General features: G+C 32.0%; 2 protein-coding genes and 1 long non-coding RNA gene across 5 annotated transcripts; 1 reads left to right on the forward strand and 2 right to left on the reverse strand.

The window, feature by feature from the left end:
* Window positions 1-1504: 1504 nt before the first annotated feature.
* On the reverse strand, window positions 1505-3372 carry LOC107407489 (23 kDa jasmonate-induced protein). The gene is made up of 2 exons (XM_016014774.4): window positions 2813-3372; window positions 1505-1934 (listed from the first exon to the last, which is right to left on the reverse strand). The coding sequence occupies exons 1-2, from the start codon at window positions 3281-3283 to the stop codon at window positions 1758-1760; spliced, it is 648 nt and encodes a 215-aa protein (XP_015870260.3). The 5' UTR covers window positions 3284-3372; the 3' UTR covers window positions 1505-1757.
* Window positions 3373-4224: 852 nt separating this feature from the next.
* LOC132804097 (uncharacterized) lies at window positions 4225-5510 on the forward strand. The gene is made up of 2 exons (XR_009639246.1): window positions 4225-4652; window positions 5261-5510. It is a non-coding gene; the product is annotated as an uncharacterized LOC132804097 (long non-coding RNA).
* Window positions 5511-9112: 3602 nt separating this feature from the next.
* LOC132804096 (uncharacterized) lies at window positions 9113-10643 on the reverse strand. Of its 3 annotated transcripts, none has more exons than XM_060818029.1 (2): window positions 9930-10643; window positions 9113-9461 (listed from the first exon to the last, which is right to left on the reverse strand). In XM_060818029.1, exons 1-2 carry the CDS (start codon window positions 10372-10374, stop codon window positions 9361-9363), a joined length of 546 nt encoding a protein of 181 aa, XP_060674012.1. In that variant the 5' UTR covers window positions 10375-10643; the 3' UTR covers window positions 9113-9360. The 3 variants fall into 3 exon arrangements, with proteins under 3 accessions (XP_060674012.1, XP_060674011.1, XP_060674013.1); XM_060818028.1 differs by having other exon boundaries at window positions 9113-9803; XM_060818030.1 differs by lacking the exon at window positions 9113-9461 and adding an exon at window positions 9705-9841 and having other exon boundaries at window positions 9930-10641.
* Between the last annotated feature and the right edge of the window lie 7530 nt (window positions 10644-18173).

Here is an 18173-nt window from a genome sequence, read left to right on the forward strand (position 1 = left end):
GTTCTTCAAGATGTGTTCTGAACTGCCATTCTCAGATTTGAGCTCTCAAGATTTGACCAAGAATTCCAGTTAGATAGATCAAGAATAAGGAGCTTCGTCAGAAGTGATACTTCTTTTGGGACTTGGCCCCCAAAGCCAGCAAATGAGAAATTCGGGCAAGTTAAATTTGAGAGGTTACCTGTACTAGATGGAAGGGCAGAGTTGGAGTTCGTATAAGAAAAATCCAAGCTCTTGAGATGAATGAGGTTGAAGAGGGTAGAATATTTGTCAATCCCACAGGAGATTGATTAATGACTCATTTTGAGAGCCATGACATGTCCTTCCTGATCACAGATTATACTTGGCTAAGTTCAACAGTCAGAACATGGATTCCATTGCACCAAAATTTTGGAGCTGTTTGCATCGAAAATGAGGGTATGCTTGAGTTGGAGCAACAAAGATTGTTGGCTTCCAAGACGTTGGCCATTCACAGAAACATGGCCGAATAAAAATGAGTAAATGGATATGATAACAAAAATCCATGAAACGTGGCCAGCAAGGTTTAGTTGTTCAAGTTTGGGAAGGTTCTGAAGCAGCATGCTATAAAATTTGAGATCTCAAGTTTCTGCGGAAGATATGTCAAGAGTGGCCAATCTTGTGAGGCATGAAATCTATCTTTTGGGATTTGCCCCACATAGTTAGCTTCTGAGAAACTAAGATAACTCAAATTTGTGAGATTACCTATCCTTGATGTAATGGTAGAATTACAAAGGTTGAATAGGGTAGAATTGTCGTCAATCCGACTGTAGATTTTTTTGTTGTAGTGATATTAACATTAATATATAATGCTACATTTACCAGTTGATGGTTTTATTTTATTTATTTTATTGAATTTCATTTATCTATTTAAAGGCTCATTTATAAATCTATTTTAGTTTATATTATTTTTTCGATTATTAATATATATATATATATATATATATTGATAAACCATTCACACACCATTCATCATTTGGTAAATAAGTTACAAATAAGTTGTGGATATAAAATTACAAATTCAATAATATTTGACAGGTCACTACTGATTTCCATATATACATATTCCATCACATATGTAACATTAGTGAATCACGAACATCCAAACGAGGATGACATATGGGGCTTATGAGCGCTATTACTTTGGAGGAAGCCTATTTACGTTGGACTCTTGCTGTCATCATTGATGACATACGAGGACACTTGCATCAGTTTGATACTGTGGAATTCTTGTTCGTCGCAAGAGAATTAAATAAAGCAGCTTATTAGATAGGAAAAGCCGCGAGAAATAAATTGTTAAATCCAGGCTGGAATATAAGTATATTTCCAACTTTTTTTAGCTTTCTGAATTCTGATTCAGGCTGATGTACACCTATTTTCACTTGATATATCCTCGTTTTTGACCAAAAACTAAAAATTTAAATAAATAAATAAAAAAAAGGGAAAAATCACGAACATCCAAATGAAAAAGTAATCGAATGCCATAATATTATTTATGACAGGAAATCAAACACACTCTAGAGATAACTATCTCTGAGCTTTATTTATTATTTTATGACACACAATACTATTATTTATTGATATATTTTATTCTTCAAAGTACATCATATGATAAAGTAAGCCTATATCAGTATAGGGTGAACCTTGAAATCATTCTGAAAATGTAAATTCACACTATGGATGACCATCTGACACCCTTATTCTTACAATTTATATATTGAAATTCGATCAATATATATGGATCACGGTGCCAAAGTAATTGTTGCATTCAATGTTGGGGTATTGCCACTGCCAATTAAAACAGTTGCTTTGAATCCATAGGCAGTGCTTTCAGCTGGGTTCTGATGGGAATTTTTCAGTTTTTCTAGGATAGCTTCCCAGTTTTCAACCGTTTGAGGTTCTTCGAACTTGGTAAAGACCTGAACAATTACGATAATTTAATTTTTAGTCGAGATATAATTTGCAGGTTTTATTATCTAGTTCCTATAACACTATTGCACTACAAAGCAATATTTCTTAGGAAATAAAATAATAACAAAACAAGGGCGAATTTCATTTTAATTAGCCACCTTTGTTTTGAATTTTTGGCACAAATACAATCTTTGTTTTAGAAAAATTCACTGCAACCACGTCATCTTTCATTTTTGTTTCCGTTTAGCCTTTTTAGTAGCTGTTTACTTTAGTGAACATACGTGTGTGTGCGTGTGTGTATATTATATATGTATACGGTATAAAATAACATTTTTAACCTTTTCAAAAAAATGTTTAAAAGATTAGTCAATAAATAAAAATAAAAATATGGTTGGCTTTATAAATGATTTTCATTTTTTCAGTTTTTTTTTTTTTTTTTGGTATATGTAATAATATAAATAAGAGAAAAATTTAGAATTGTTATTTTGACTGTAGAATTTATAAGTTGACTAATGCTTGTGCAAAAGCGTCTTAAGTGAAACAAAAAATGAAATCTGAAGAGATATATAATGAAATTTTCCAAATTAAATACTGATGCGTTTGAGTAAAATGTAAAACTACGGAGGCTATAGTGAAATTAGCCCTAATAATAATAATAATAATTGTAGTACTAATAATGATATATAGGAAAGAGATATTATATATATATATAAATAGTTTCTATGGTAAAGATATCCGAACAATTTTTTTGTACGGACCAACGCAAACCTCACATGTAGTTTCACATTAGTTGGCAAATAAAAACTGTTAGGATACCTTAACCATGGAAATACTATATATATATTATGGCAAAGATTTAAGAAAGAAACAGTAATTAATTAATTACCTTGTTCTTATTATGAATGATCTTCTCCGATGACCATTCGTTGAGCCATGCAAAAACCCACTTACTACTTTTCCACCCGTTATTTGCATGATACACAGCAGCAGCAATTGATGCTTTCTGCCCACCAATTACATTAATTGGACAATCTCCAATATGCAAAAACGCTCCCAACTGCCCATTTTCAATCTTTGGAGGGTATGAATATTTGCGATCAACGTGGCCAGACCAATCGTGATCGTAAGCAAATGTTAAGGTGTGTCCGGTTGCATTGTAAATAGTGCCCAATACTCTCACATCTTCAGGAAACTGTATGCGAGCCAATTCCTCCGCAAACTTGGCAGCGTTTTTATCTTTCAAATTCAGAGCAACTTGTGCCCTGTCTTCGCTGGTTATTACAGCCTTGCTTGCATACTCAGGCAGTGCCTTCAAAGTTTTATCCGTGATGGGATTGCCAAAAACATTGGTCGCCATCTCTCTTTGGGCTAAAAATACAAATTGTCACAACTTGATTTGAAGGGTGTTTTAAAAGGAAATTTTTTATATGGTGGTATATGCTAGCTTTGGAAATTGTAATCTATATATATATAGAGGCAAAGATATTCAAAGATATCCAACAAGTCTATTAGAGCATTCCCAAGAGCCGTGTTGATTACTCTTCCTCATTTTTTTTTTTTTTTTCAACTTCTCTAATAGCTCTACCATAAGAGATTGATTTTTACAAATAGTATCTATTAAGTAAAAATTCATGTCACATATCTATTAATTATGTGAGTCTTGCTTTTTTATATTGTTTCTTTTAATTTCATACATGTTAAATATTACAATCTTTTTACTATTGTTTTGATAGATTAAATATTAAGTCATGCTTTATTTATGTGTTTTTAACATGTAAGTCAACTTATTAAAAGTTAGATTGATAGTTTTTTCCCCATGTGGGACCGGACATGGCATGTTCATCTTTATAAGTCCCCCATTCATATATATATATATATATATAAAATAATTATCTAGTTAGTATATTATGATTTTATAAAATTAAAATACAATGAAAAAAAGTCAATAATTTGTCCTGATTTATTTAAATTGTATTTTGACCTTATAAAATTAGGATATATTGATAAGATCGAAACCCTATATATGTACATATTATATGAATGTCTGACTATATAAACCATTAGTATCATAAATTTGTTGCTTCAAGTTGATCTTTCTTTCACAATTATAAACAATAATACTAGACTTATACTAAATATGTAAATTATTAAAATAGTTACTGCCTTTTCCTAATCCTTCTTATGGGTTTTCATATTGACTAAAAATATGTGATTAAACAATATATATATATATATATATATATCTAATAGAAATATATATATATATATATATATATGGAAAAACATTATAGAGGGAAATGCCATGTTGGGATAAGTCATTGTTTTTCCCATACATATTAAGCGACATACATAATTTTAATTTGTTAGGCCATGTGTCAATCGCTCTTTTACTTAAACTTTTATGACCGCCTTCTTTAAATTGTGGCTTTCTCTTTCGATACTTTCTTATCTGTTCCTACAAATATTATCTTGTTAAAAAGTCATATAAAGAGTTTGATTCCCCTTTGTTATATTCGATTGAGAAATCAAATGCCGAAAGTATGGTCTGCCGTCGTGCAAAAATCTGTTTGGTGCTAAATTTTTAACGTCCTTCTGCAATCTTCTTTTGCAAACGTATGATCATTCTTATGCAGAACTGATATGATGAAATTTGGGACCATAAGATGGAGGACGGCCTTCATTTAACCTTGCGGCTTCCTCTTTTCATTATCTCGTTAAAAATTCAGGTAAAGAGTTTGATTCCCCTTTGATATATTCTATTGTTAAATCAAATGCCGAAAGTATCGCCTGTCATCGTGCAAAATTCAGTTTTGATGCCAGATTTTTTTATGTCCTCCTCAGACACTTCCTTTCGGGTACCATATGGTTTTTTTCTTTTTTTCTTTTTTTTTTTAATTTAAGTTCTTTCGGTTTTTAAGTTTATATAGATATATATATATATTTTATTTAAAATAATAAATATTATCCATACCCTTTTAAATATATGTTTTAAATATTTTTCTGATTCATGTAAAACGTCCCAAAATTTACTCATATTTTTACAGAGCATTTTTTTTTCCTTCTTTCTTTTTTTTTTTTTTTTTTTTCAAATTCTAAATTTCAAATAAAGCTATACATGTTTTCTATTTATAAAATGGAAAGCCCTGTCCTAATATAATACAGGACAGACCATACTTTTCAAAATTTTTCAAAGGTTTTTTTTAAGTTTATGAGTTTTTATAAGTTTTCTCAAAATTTTAAGTTTTTAAAAGTTTTTCTAATCTTTTTAAAAGTTTTTCTAAGTTTTCAAAGTCTTTCGAAGTTTTTATTTTTTTAATTTTTTAATTTTTTAAAGGTTTTTTGTCTCGCTGATGTGGACCTCATGTGGATAATCCATTAACATGCAATTCATGACCACTTGAGCATGTGATCGTGGTACAAGGAGGTTACAGGAGGAGGTTACTGCCAATTATTTATTTATGTGTATTTAAGAAAGTTATGTTTTAGTAGAAACTGAATATTATCCATGTAATATATATATATATATATATTTAGAAGTAGGACTATAGGGAGGTATTATGAATGAATGAAATTGACTTCTGACCTATTTTGTTCTCTGTCTTCTCTTCCCCTCTGTCTTTCTGTCTTTTAATATTTCTTTCTTGATCTAAAAATTTTGGTACACATCACTCGCCTTGACTTTTAATTTTTTGTAATTGTTTTTGATAAGTTATAATAAATAATTATTATCCCCACTTTGGATGTCTTGAACTTATCACCTCCCAAGCATATGCGTGACATGTAAATCTAGATAGTTTTTGATCCTATAAGATCTTTTGGATTGTTAGTTCAAATATTAAATTGAATTACCACTTCATTCAAAATCTTAAAATAATGAAATATAAATTATTATTTTCTTTTTTATATATTTTTCTCTAATACTGTACCTAGATTTTCTAAAGTATTTCTAAATATTTTTAAGTTTACTTAATAGTTTTTTCCATTTTTAAATTTCCATTTTTTTTGAAGTTTTCCAAGTTTTTCTTAGTATTCATTTGCCCATATTTTATATTTTTTATTTCAAAATATTGTTTTTAAAATAGAGAAAAAAATAATATTTTATTATTTTGGAAAAATAATAGCGTTTTGAAATCCAGGATCTCGAGCCGTTATGGCGCTCCAATGTCTTCGACTCGTTCAGACAATCTTGGAGTATCTAGCCCATTGGTCTATGCATTAGGCCTATTTGGGTGAGTGGTCCTAGACCCCAACCCAATGGAGAAGAAAATGACACAGTTTTCGACTTCCGATTAGAACACCTTTTCACGTCTGGAATTGCATTTTCCGAAGAAGACGAAAATGACCCACGTTTTTTATTTCGCTTTTGAACCCCTTTTCCCATCCCATATTCTTTCCAAACCTCCTATTTTTCACTGACAAATCCTTCGAGTCCAGAGGGAAGGTAGTGAAACAAAGCCCAGAGAGGAACGAGAAATCCTCCATTTTTGGAATTGAGAGCAAAGTAAAAGGTGTTTGGAGGATTTCGTTGAGGTTCTGTTCTTCGTCTTCTTCTTCTTCTTCTTGTAGTTTTGTATGGTGGTTAAAAAGCAGAGGCACTGTGAAGTGTGGGCATCTGGGCTGGGTGATCTACAATGGCTAATTCATGCTTTTTTAGGTAAAGGGTCAAACTTTTCAACACGTGGGTGGGACCCACTTCATATGCAAGTAGGCCCGACTTGTGATTTTGTTTTTGTGATAGCGTGCCTGGCTTAATATCCTTAACAATCCTCAAGTTTGCACTTATTCGACTCTAATCCTATTGGTTTTTGTTTTCTTTTTCTTTTTCTTTTTTTTTTTTTTTAATATCAATTTACACTTTCATAGGAATTCATGTGGATGACCTTTAATTTACGAAAAATTAATCCTTTACCTTATTTATTCTTTCTTTCTTTTCAAAATAAAAAGAAGAATGCGAATTCCATGTTTAATGTCAATCTATGCTTATTCTCTTTCTTCCTAAAGTTAATTTGAGTGCCACACATTACAAAGGTGGATGTTTGTCGTTATTTGAACAGGTTTATTGTCTCTCTTTTGTTGTTAATTTTAAAACCACTTTAATTTTATGTCCTTGTTGTGCGTGACTTACATCGTTCCTTTTGCTCTAGCATACATAGTATTGTGGGATATATATTCATTAACATTTAAAATATATTAATTTTATATAATCGTCTAACTAAGAAAGAGATTTTGAAAATCAAATATAAGAAAACACCACAATTGAAATTCCTTCCTTTTTTACACCATCTTTGCCATTAGCCCATTGGCATTGCTTTACTTTATTATACACCATCCACAATATTCTGCCACCAACAACGATTCCCCTGCTTCTTATTTTCCGACTCCCATTTTTCGTGACAACCATTTTTTTATTTTTTATTTTGGATAATATATTACAAATGCAATGTCCTCAACATCATCGAAATAGGATTTTTATTTATTTATTTTTTTTTTAAAGGTACTCTGGTTTCCAAGTACTTTCTTCTAAACTTTAAGCAACCTCAATATTCAATAATATAATCACCATTTTTCCCCATTCGTTCTGGCCAAAGTCCACACACACACACACACACATATATATATATATATATATATATATATGTTTGTACGTATAAGATACGCTTCATTTTACTAATTAAGTGTTCATGTCGGTTTTTTTTTTTTTTTTTTTTCCCCTTGGTGAAAAAGAGTCTTTTCATGTCGGGTTTTTTTTTTTTTTTTCTTGGTGAAAAAGAGTCTTTCTGTCAAAAGCGCACACATATATATGCATCATTTTCCAAAACCTTAATTGTTTACTGGAATTGGAACAGTATAATTCAATATTCCACAGCTCGTTTGCAATTATATGATTGAAAAAAATATTGTAACGGCTCACTATTTCAATATTTATTCAACTTTAAAAAAAAAATGCTGAATTTTAGTTTAAAATATTGTTTATTTGACTTGTTTTGGAAAGAAAGAAAAAAAAAAAAATGAATACCAAGCATACACTCTAACTGAACTTGGTTATGAAAAACTTTCTCAAGCACTGAAATCAAAACGAAAATACAGTAAAAAGTTAAAGAATGACATGTATATTTATACATACATTTTTTTTTTTGGGAAAGAAAAAGATTTTTTTTAATGGAATAATCCTTTTGTTAATTTCATTTTATGTCATATTTTGGTAGGTACGTCCTGGTCCTGCTTTTGCTACAATATATTGCTTCTTATGAGAAAGATGTCAATGAATCTGTAACATGGAGAGTAGGATCTTTCACTATGGGAGAAATGACATAGAAAACTAATCTCACACACAAACTTATATAGTACCCAACATCAACCCAAATCACACAATACACACGTTTCATCAATAAAGCAGGGACATGAACCCAAACATATATAAATGCAAAAGCTATAAGAAAACACTAACACATTGCCATTTCTTACCTTACAATTACAACATCCACTGAAGTTGCTCTGCCACCAACATGGATTCCCCTGCCACTTATTTTTCTCAGAACTAGGTGAAATAGGATACTAAATTGTGACAGTCCAGACCACTCGCATGTAGATATTATCGGCTTTAGAATGCGGGTGGTCTGAGCTGTCACAAAATGCAATGTCTGCAAGCCCATCGAAATAACATTTCCTCCATCTTCTGGAAAACACAGAGTGGTCGAATCACACTTTCAAACCCAACAGCGAATCCAACTTCAGCTATACTAGGTGAATATATGATAGGTGCAGACTTAAACAAAATTCAAGTTTGAAAGTGATGCTGGGAATTCCCCATTCAGGGGATTCCTTGAGAGGTCTAAAGGCTGGAGCTGCTTCAAGCTGCCAAAAGATGATGGGATTTGACCCTTCAGAGCATTATTAGTCAAGCTGAGCACTATTAGATAATTGAGTTGTCCCAATTATTTTGGTATTTCGCCATGGAAATTGTTGCTTGAAAAATCAATGGTAGTGAAACCTATTAGTTTGCACTTATGTCATTCTAATCCTATTAGTTTTATAAATATGCATTTGCACCTTTACATGAGATGTGGATGACATTAAACTCTATCAAATGAGGTAGATATTTTCAATATAACAACAAAGTGCTGAAGTAGTAAATTTTTAAAAAAACCAAATGCAGAACTTAATAATGATTTTTAAGATATGATAGGTGCAGGACTGAAAAAAATTTCAAGTTTGAAAGCTGAGAGGTCTGAAGACACGAGCCGCTTCAAGTTGCCAAAAGATGAAATGAAGGAAAGTCAAGCTTGTAAGTGATACTGGAATTTCCCCATTCAGATGGGTCCTTAAGAGATCCAAAGACTCCAGCTGCTGCAAGTTTCCAAAAGACAATGGAATACTACCATCGAGAGCGTTCTTGGACAAGTGGAGTACAATGAGAGACTTGAGGAGTCCCAGTTATTTTGGTATTTCACCATGGAAGTTGTTGCTTGAAAAGTCAATCAAGGAGAATCCTTTGGGTATCTTTACCATCTCCATTTGTAGACCTTTGCTAGGAACTGTCACAACATCTTCATAATTATAACTAATGTAGCTTGGAGTTGCTTCATGAAAGTCAAAATTTGTGTCAACCATTGCATGCCATTTTTTTAAGTATTAGCTTGGTAGTTCACCATTAAAATTGTTGGAAGCTACATTTATAATTTGGATCACTGGCCAATCGCCTATGCTGTCTCTACCTGTACATATAATGCTCCCATAGAATTTGTTTGATTGCAAAGAAAGGATACGCAAGGTGGATATATTTTTCAATAACAATTGAAAGGTGTCAAGCATTTGATTGTTTCCCTGGTGTAAAACCACCAAAGCTCTACAATTGGCCAAAGATCTTGGAATCCTACCTGTAAGTAGGTTTCCATTAAGATCTAGTATATGTAAACTGCAATAAACAACAAATGCATGGGAAGCTAGGCCACTCAAGTTGTTATTTTAAAGATTAATCCCTCGATATGACTCAGCAAACATACCTGTTGATATTCTGCCATTTAAAATGTTGTTGGATGGATCCCAATTTTCTTCCGAAACATCCTTTTCTACTGAGAAATCCTTCAAATCTAGAGGTACTGAAGAAAGCCCAGATTGTGATTTCTTCTTGAAATCACTTCTCTTATCTGGTTTCTGTATGGTGGGCGAGAAAATCTCAGAATCTTCATCGGAAGCGCAATCAGAGTCTTCCTGTTTACCTTTAACTGAGCTATCCAACTGGGTCCTTATTGTGAGCTTGGAGTTGGTTTGTGGGAATGATTTGAGCTTTGGAAAGCGGGATTCAAGGTTAGTGGGGAGCAGAGAATCGACGAAGGAAAAGCAGTTGATAGTGGGGACTTGTTCGACAACGCAGAAGTCTTGCGCCTGGGAAAAGAGCTCGTTTACTGCCAATTCATCTGTGTCGGAGAGGAATGAGAAATCCTCCATTTTTGGAATTGGAAGCTGAGTAAAAGGTGTTTGGAGGGTTTTATTGAGATTTTCTTCTTCTTCTTCTGTGTGTAGTTTTGTAGGGTTAGAAAGCAGAGGCACTGGGAGCTGTGAAGCGTGGGGTTCTAGGCTTGGTATCTCCAACAGCTACCTCATGCCTTTTTATGTAAAGGGTCGATCCTTTCAATGCCTGGGACCCACTAGCACACGTTTATAGGCACCACTTGTCAAAATTTTCTTTTAATAAATTACATGTTTGGATTATTAATAACCTTAATATCATCAAAACTCTTAAGTTTGCACTTATTCTGTTCTAATCTTTTAGTTTTGTAAATCTTAATTTACACCTTTGCATGAGATGTGGATGACCTTATCTCTAACAAATGATGTATATAATTTAAATATAAATCAAGTAGGCGATTTTTTGAAACCAATGAGAAAGCAAAAAAAAAAAAAACAAATATATGAAGAAGAAGATTTTTAAGGCCAATATTATTGAATGAATTTCGGCTAAATTGTAAGGAAGATGGAATAAAATTGACACTTGTGTATCATTCTTTTATTTTCTATTTTTTCCTAGTCTTTTTTTTTTTCCTTGTGAATTCTACTTATGCTTTTGCTTTAACTTATATAACAATTAATATAATAACACATTAATATTTTGCAAATTAATATAATGGTCCAAATACCTAAATTAGAAAATCAAATAAAACAACAGCACATGAGTACATCACTTGTCCCTGCACATGAATACATCACCTATCCTATCAGTTAATATTTATTTGGTAAACAATTTAATGACTACGCAATTACTACTATAACAAAGCTTAAAACAAAGGGAATTAAGGAAGCACACCTTTTGAAAGTTCTATCCTTGATTGAATATTTAGACTACAAGATATCCTTGCATGGCTGCCAAAAGCCAAGCCAAATTAGACACTATTTTAGCTCGTAAAACATCCAGTAGCATGTGAAAACATCGTTACTTATAAAACTAACAACAAGAACAAGCAAATTGCAGTGGATTGGATGGAAAATTGGAATATATCAAGCCAAGGAAAGCACTAAACTTCTAAAATCAAACGTTATGCAGCAGAAACTGAAGCTTATATGGAGGAGAAAGGGAATGCTGGATTATACCCTGTTTTCTCTCCCAATTACGTCATATTATGTATCAATAATTGTGGAAGCAACCATACAGTATAAGAGAAAAGAGGTTAGAGACTATAGATTATAATTAAATTACTCTATTTCCATAGATATTTATATATAGGTTGGATTTTTTAGTAAAAGAAAAATACTTTCTTTTGCATGGACTAGAAAATTACAGGAACTAAAAAAAAGCTCACAATGCAGTATCACATATTACTTCGAGCTCATGCACATATTACAGACTGATAACAGCGGAAGTGAGAAACATTTCTCTTATAAATACAAACATTTCTCTTATCTATACATACAAACATTGCTTACCTTGTTGCACCGTTAACATAAAGGTTCATCCATCCAAATTGCTCTTTTACCACCAACTGTCGAATTCCTCAGCCTATTATTTTCATATTCCTATTTTCCATGCCAACCATTTTTGTAGAAGTACATGAGGTAAAATCCTAAAGGCAGCATCCTTAACAAGGTCGAAATAGCGTTTCCTCCATCTGATGGATAACACAAGAGGCCCAATCACAGCTCCAAAACCAACAATGAATCCAACTTCCACACCTTTGAGATCCCATTTAATCTCACTGCTAGAGTTTGAATGTCTAGCTTCATAATAACCAGTAAAAATATTAGAGGGACAAAACTGAATTGGTTTTTTTTTTTTTTTTTTTTTTTTTTTTTTTTTTTTACATTCATAGCTAACAGATGACACACTATTTATATTGTGCGTCTCCTGTTCTCTTCTCTTTTTTTTTTTTTGGGTTCTTTTTTTGGTTTTTTGTTCTTTTTATCAATCTAGTTTCATTTCAACAATAAATAACTAGTAAAAATATTAGAGAGACAAAACTGAGCTGTTTTTTTTTTTTTTCTTTTACATATATAGCTAAGAGGCAACGCACTATTTAGTTTGTGCGTCGCCTATTCTATTCCTTTTTTTTTTTTGGGTTTTTTTTTTGGTTTTTTGTTCTTTTTATCAATCTAGTTTCATTTCAACAACAAATAACTTGTAAAAATATTAGAGAGATAAAACTGAGCTTTTATATATATATATTTATAAAAATCAGGCGATGTACTATTTTGATTGTGTGTCGCCTGTTCTCTAATCATTTTTTTTTTCTTTTCATCAATCTAATTTTATTTCAATAACAAATAATTAGTAAAAATATTAGAGTGACAAAACTGAGCTGTTTTTTTTTTAATTTTATATTTTTAGTTAACAGGCGATGCACTATTTAGATTTTACGTCGCCTGTTATTTCATAATTTTTTTTTGTTCTTTTAATCAATCTAATTTTATTTCAACAACACCTAACTAGTAAAAATATTAGAGCAACATAGCTGAGTTGTGTTTTTTTTTTTTTTTTTTTGGGTTACCAGGCGACGCACTAGTTAGGTTATGTATCGCCTGTTCTCTTCCTTTTTTTTTTTGTTTGGTTTTTTGTCCTTTTTATCAATTTAGTTTCATTTCAACAACTTTTATATAGGTAACAGGCGACGCACTATTTTGTTTGTGCGTCGTCGGTTTTTTTTTTAATTTTTTTTTTCATTTTGTGTTTCAACTTTTTTAATTATTTTTAATACTGTGTGAATTTTTGTAAAATTGGTATGTTTAAAACCAATTTTCATGCAAAACAAATATTAACTTATGTACGAATTTTACAAATTGGTCAACTATATTTTATATGTACAAAGAAAAGCTATTACACTACCATGCATATATATTCATTGTTGGAGATATTTGTGATCATCGTTGTTGCCCATTCATCTCTAAAGTTGTTGACATGATCAGCTTGTAACTAAGTGACAACTTCATACTGAACATGAGAAACATATGTTAATACATATACAAATAATCATAAATATTAATTCTTACATAATAGACATATGATGAAATCATTAAATTAATAATAATTTACCATTGTTCTTAAGTCCCGAGGAGGAACATTGTTCCTAATGATATCTCACATTATCATCATGATATAGTAACCGCATTCCGTACTCCTAGGCTGTATCGGTGTCTAAATTTGCAAACAGTAAATGATGTGTAATATTATATACGAATATATACAAGTATTTAAATTAATTAACAACTAATAATACTCACTTTATATATAATAATTACCTTAGTTTTTTGCCATCGAAGTTTCTTTTTAGGTGTCTTCCCCTTGGTTCCATTCAATGAAGGAACTATATAGAAATATCAATATTGTATAATATTATATTGTAGCTTCAAATGTACATATTCAATAGAAGAACAATTAATTAAAAAAAATTAGAGTTATTAACTTACTCGTCAAGCAAAGATTTTAGATACTTATTAATTATATTATTATGAGTATTAAAAGAATCATGAAACCATGCTACTGCTTTGTATACATCAATAACACATAGCATCCAATGATTCCTACAAACACCAATAAATATTTTAGTTAATATGAGGTGTAATTTTTTAAATTAATATGTTAACAACATAATTCAATATAAACTAACACAATTTTACCTTGCATAGTAGGGAAAGAACCATAGCTAATCATTTCTTGCATCTTGCCATCTATGTACTATATTTATCATCCGTCCATGAGGGTTTGGATGACCAACCGATGCAATAATATCCGGATGAACAAAGCAATAATTCCCTTCAGAGGAGCCCGTCAATCCATCACATAAATGCCTACATAATCCAATTACAAGTAATTATAGTGTTTATAATTAATTAAATTGAAGAATTAGTTAAAAACACATCCAATTTTAGGTTACCTTATGTAGAACAAGATGCACTCGGAAGATAATTCTTGCATGTAACAAAAATCCTTTATGTCGTTCCTCGCTATGCACAATGGTTGTTCTTCTCCAAAGATCTCTTTTTTCATATTAAATGTCCATAAATGATCGCTCTAGACATCCTTGATCCGACGTAGCAACTCTCAGATTGGTGGGGTAACGACTAAGGGATCAACATTATCATCTTCATCATCCTCAACATGTGACTTGTTTGAACTTCCCTACAAATATCAACAAACAACATTTAAAGTAGGACAGAAATGAAATTATTTAAAACTTCATTATTATTTATAGCTGCATCGAATAATACCTCTTCAGATGGAAAAATAACAAGATCTCTCGGCCATGCAACAAAAGCACCTTCAGCATCACCAACACGTATAATGTCAAATGACGGAATAGGCAAAGGTGCAAATCCATAAATAATGTCATCAACAGTGACCTTATAATTTTGTAAACCTAGCTTTACATCATGACACATATCCGTTGGCAACAAAGGTACCAAAGTGCCACGTGCTACTATATGGCCAATAGTGCCTTGTGCAAGAATGCATTTTACATTTGCAAAGTTAAAAACAAAAAAAATTAATATATGATCACAGGACAATATAAAGACTCGATCCCATGACCTCATGGAGGTAGGTAGGGGTCTTCAACCATGGGAACTATACAGATAATAATAACCCACTTAAACACACACACATATATATATATATATTAAAATTCATCCAAATACCTCGATAGATGTCATAGGTAATGGATAGATCGGAGGAGCATCATCCTTAGATGTAGATTAGGTCCCATGAGTGGAGACATCATTGACTGGGGTCCTAGGAGCAGCAACATCATTGGCTTGGGGGGTCTCTTGAGCATCAACATCATCGGCTGGACGAGAAAGCAACGTGATGTCAATACCACATGCCGATATGAGCGCATCAACTTGGGCAGCGCCACTGCTGCTTGAATTTCTGACGATTGCAACAAGACCTTTGAGCTGCATATCCATTTTTTCACTTCTCTCTGACTTAGTCTTCTTTTGTGAACTTTGCTTAGGAGTATGGAAAAAGTTAGTCACTGTGTATCCTTTGCCTCAACCCCTAAGCCTACCTCCATACTCCTCTTTTCCCAAAGCTTGTGTAGGAGTACGAAGGTCGGCTTAAGGATTGAGGCAAAGGATACACAGTAACTAACTTTTTCCATACTCCTAAGCAAAGTTCACAAAAGAAGACTAAGTTGGAGAGAAGTGAAAAAATGGATATGCTGCTTAAAGGTCTTGTTGCGATCGTCAGAAATTCAAGCAGCTGCAGCGCTACCCAAGTTGATGCGCTCATATCGGCATGTGGTATTGACATCCCCTTGCTTTCTTATCCAGCCAATTATGTTGATGCTCAAGAGACCCCCCAAGCAAAAATTAATTTTAATTATGCAAATGAGTAACAATGACAAAATTAATAGAGTTAAATGTAAATGAAATAAAATTGCATACAATGGTTCTTTCTAATCTCACGTAGCCCATTGCACCCATCCTATGTGGATACTTGTTTAATTTCCATTTTTCCGAATATGTGTGAAGTAATGCCTATAAAATTTATAAACACATGTACATATTAGAAAACCCACATAATTTAAGTAACCATGACAAATGTAATTTTTATATAAATAATGACAACGCAATTTAATACAACATTAACGTGCATTAAATAAAACCATACCTTGAATTTATTCAACGACCTTTGTTGTAAAAAATCATCCCATAACTCTTGGCTTATGAATTCATACATTGAGGGTAGATGCTTGAACACTTTGGGTGTGTCAATATGTGGTTGAATAAAATTTCTATATAAGTAAGTCTTGAATTTTCTCGATTTGTCACAACAATCTTTTAAAGTTACCTTCCTAAAACTATCATCTTTATCCGTATATTGCTGCAAAATTAAAATATATATATTTAGTAACATTGATTGAAAAGTAAATACGGTAAGTTAGAAATGCAAGTAAAATGCATTCAAATTACAAATGCAAAAAATAAATTATAAACCAATCATCAATTAAATATGACTCATAATAAACAAGATTTAACAATAATGTACTATGTACCTTTATATTGTCCCTTAGGTTATCTTTTAACCCATGTGGCACACCTATCCAATTAGGTATATTAATTGGTATTGTGCTCCTAACCAACGAGCCCTCCAAATTGTTCATTCAAGCGACCTCATTGTTAATAGCAACTTCAACCTCATTATATTGAGGTTCTAATATTTTGCTTCCCCCCAAAACCTTCCTAAGGCCTTTCATCATTGTAGCCCCTCGTTTTCTACACCTTGGAGATGACATAGTCAGTCTTTCCATATCACTGAATGGTGATCCAGCGCCATCTTTATCCGAGATGGCATGTTCATTAAAAGGATCCATAATTCTACATAAAAAAAAAGAAACATAAACACAAATTAATATTACCAACAATATGAACATAATGTGTATAATCAATATGCCATTACTAACAATAATAAACGATAAATTCATGTAATTTATTTACCAATTGATGCAGTCAATAATATCTTTTTAACATTTTCAACCATAAAAGGCATCTAAATCGCTAATGGATTGTGAGACGCACAAACAACGTCGTTTTAACATACGCAACAAGGAACCATCTGTGCTATCGTTGACATTTACTACGCAATTTATAACGGCTATAAATTTAAACATATAAACATATAATACAAAAATTAGCATATCATTTTGCATTAAATACAATCGAACTCAACTCAATCAATATAGCTATTTATCCAAAAAAAAAATTAGCTAACCGATTGTCGAAGACAAGACATGATTTTGACAAAATAAAACCCCAACAAAATAAAAGTAACAAAAAAAAAAAAAACCAGCAAACAGAAAAAATTTTAAAGCAACACAACACATACACCAGCAATCAAGAGATACTTCCAGCCACCACAGCAGGCGACGGTGACGGTGACGGCACGGCAAAAACCAAGCAATCCAGTCCCAGCGATGTCACAAAAAAAATCCCAGCCACCCAACCCCGCGACGGCGAAGCCCAAGACTCACCTAACCAGATGACGGCAACGGCCACGGGAAGCCCATGACTCACATAACCCGACGATGGCGACGGCCACGGCAAAAGAGTGAAGTGCTTCCAACCGAAACACTGATAAGAAGAAGAAGCAGAGGAAGATGGAACAATGAAATTTAGGAAAGAAACCCACAAACAAACCCTTCAAAGAAACAGAAAGCCTAATGAGAGAGAGATCCTTCAAAATCTTTTGATATTTCCTATGTTGCTTCCAACACTCAAATTACTATAGTTGGGGTTAATATTGAACATATAGCCCATAGAAAAATGTTCCATTTTATTTTTTAATATTTCATGATTATTTTATTTAAGAACATTTTAGGGGCAAAAGAAAATCTTTAAATACAAAAAAAAGGAAAAAAAAAGGAATTAAAACAAAAAATTAGAACGGGTGACTCATAAATATAATTGTGCGTCACCTAAACCTACTTATTAAAAAAAAACTCAGTTTTTTTTTGGAGCAAAAAAAAAAAAAAAAAAAACTCAGTTATGTGGCTTAAATATTTTCACTGGTTATTTGAAGTGGAATTAAAAGTAGATTGATTAAGAAAACCAAAACACAAAAAAAAAAAAAAAAATTAGTTATGTTACTCTAATATTCTCACTGGTTATTTGTACTTGCAATAAAATAAGATTGATAAAAAAAAAAAAAAAAGAAAAGAAAAAGAGAATAACAGGCATCGCATAGAGTAGATAGTGCGTCGCCTGTCACAAACATCTTCAAAAAAAAAAAAAACTATCCCAGTTATGTTGTTTAAATATTT

Source organism: Ziziphus jujuba, chromosome 6 (assembly GCF_031755915.1).
Source record: "Ziziphus jujuba cultivar Dongzao chromosome 6, ASM3175591v1".
Taxonomy (NCBI): Eukaryota; Viridiplantae; Streptophyta; class Magnoliopsida; order Rosales; family Rhamnaceae; genus Ziziphus; species Ziziphus jujuba.

Bases quoted from the DNA above. Each gene is read 5' to 3' on its own strand.
- LOC107407489 (XM_016014774.4), bottom strand. From the start codon at position 3,283: ATGGCGACCAATGTTTTTGGCAATCCCATCACGGATAAAACTTTGAAG. The intron at 1,935-2,812 runs GTAATTAATTAA...GTAATTGTTCAG, and splicing joins TCATTCATAATAAGAACAAG to GTCTTTACCAAGTTCGAAGA.
- LOC132804096 (XM_060818028.1), bottom strand. From the start codon at position 10,374: ATGGAGGATTTCTCATTCCTCTCCGACACAGATGAATTGGCAGTAAAC. The intron at 9,804-9,929 runs GTATGTTTGCTG...ACCTACTTACAG, and splicing joins AAATGGCAGAATATCAACAG to GTAGGATTCCAAGATCTTTG.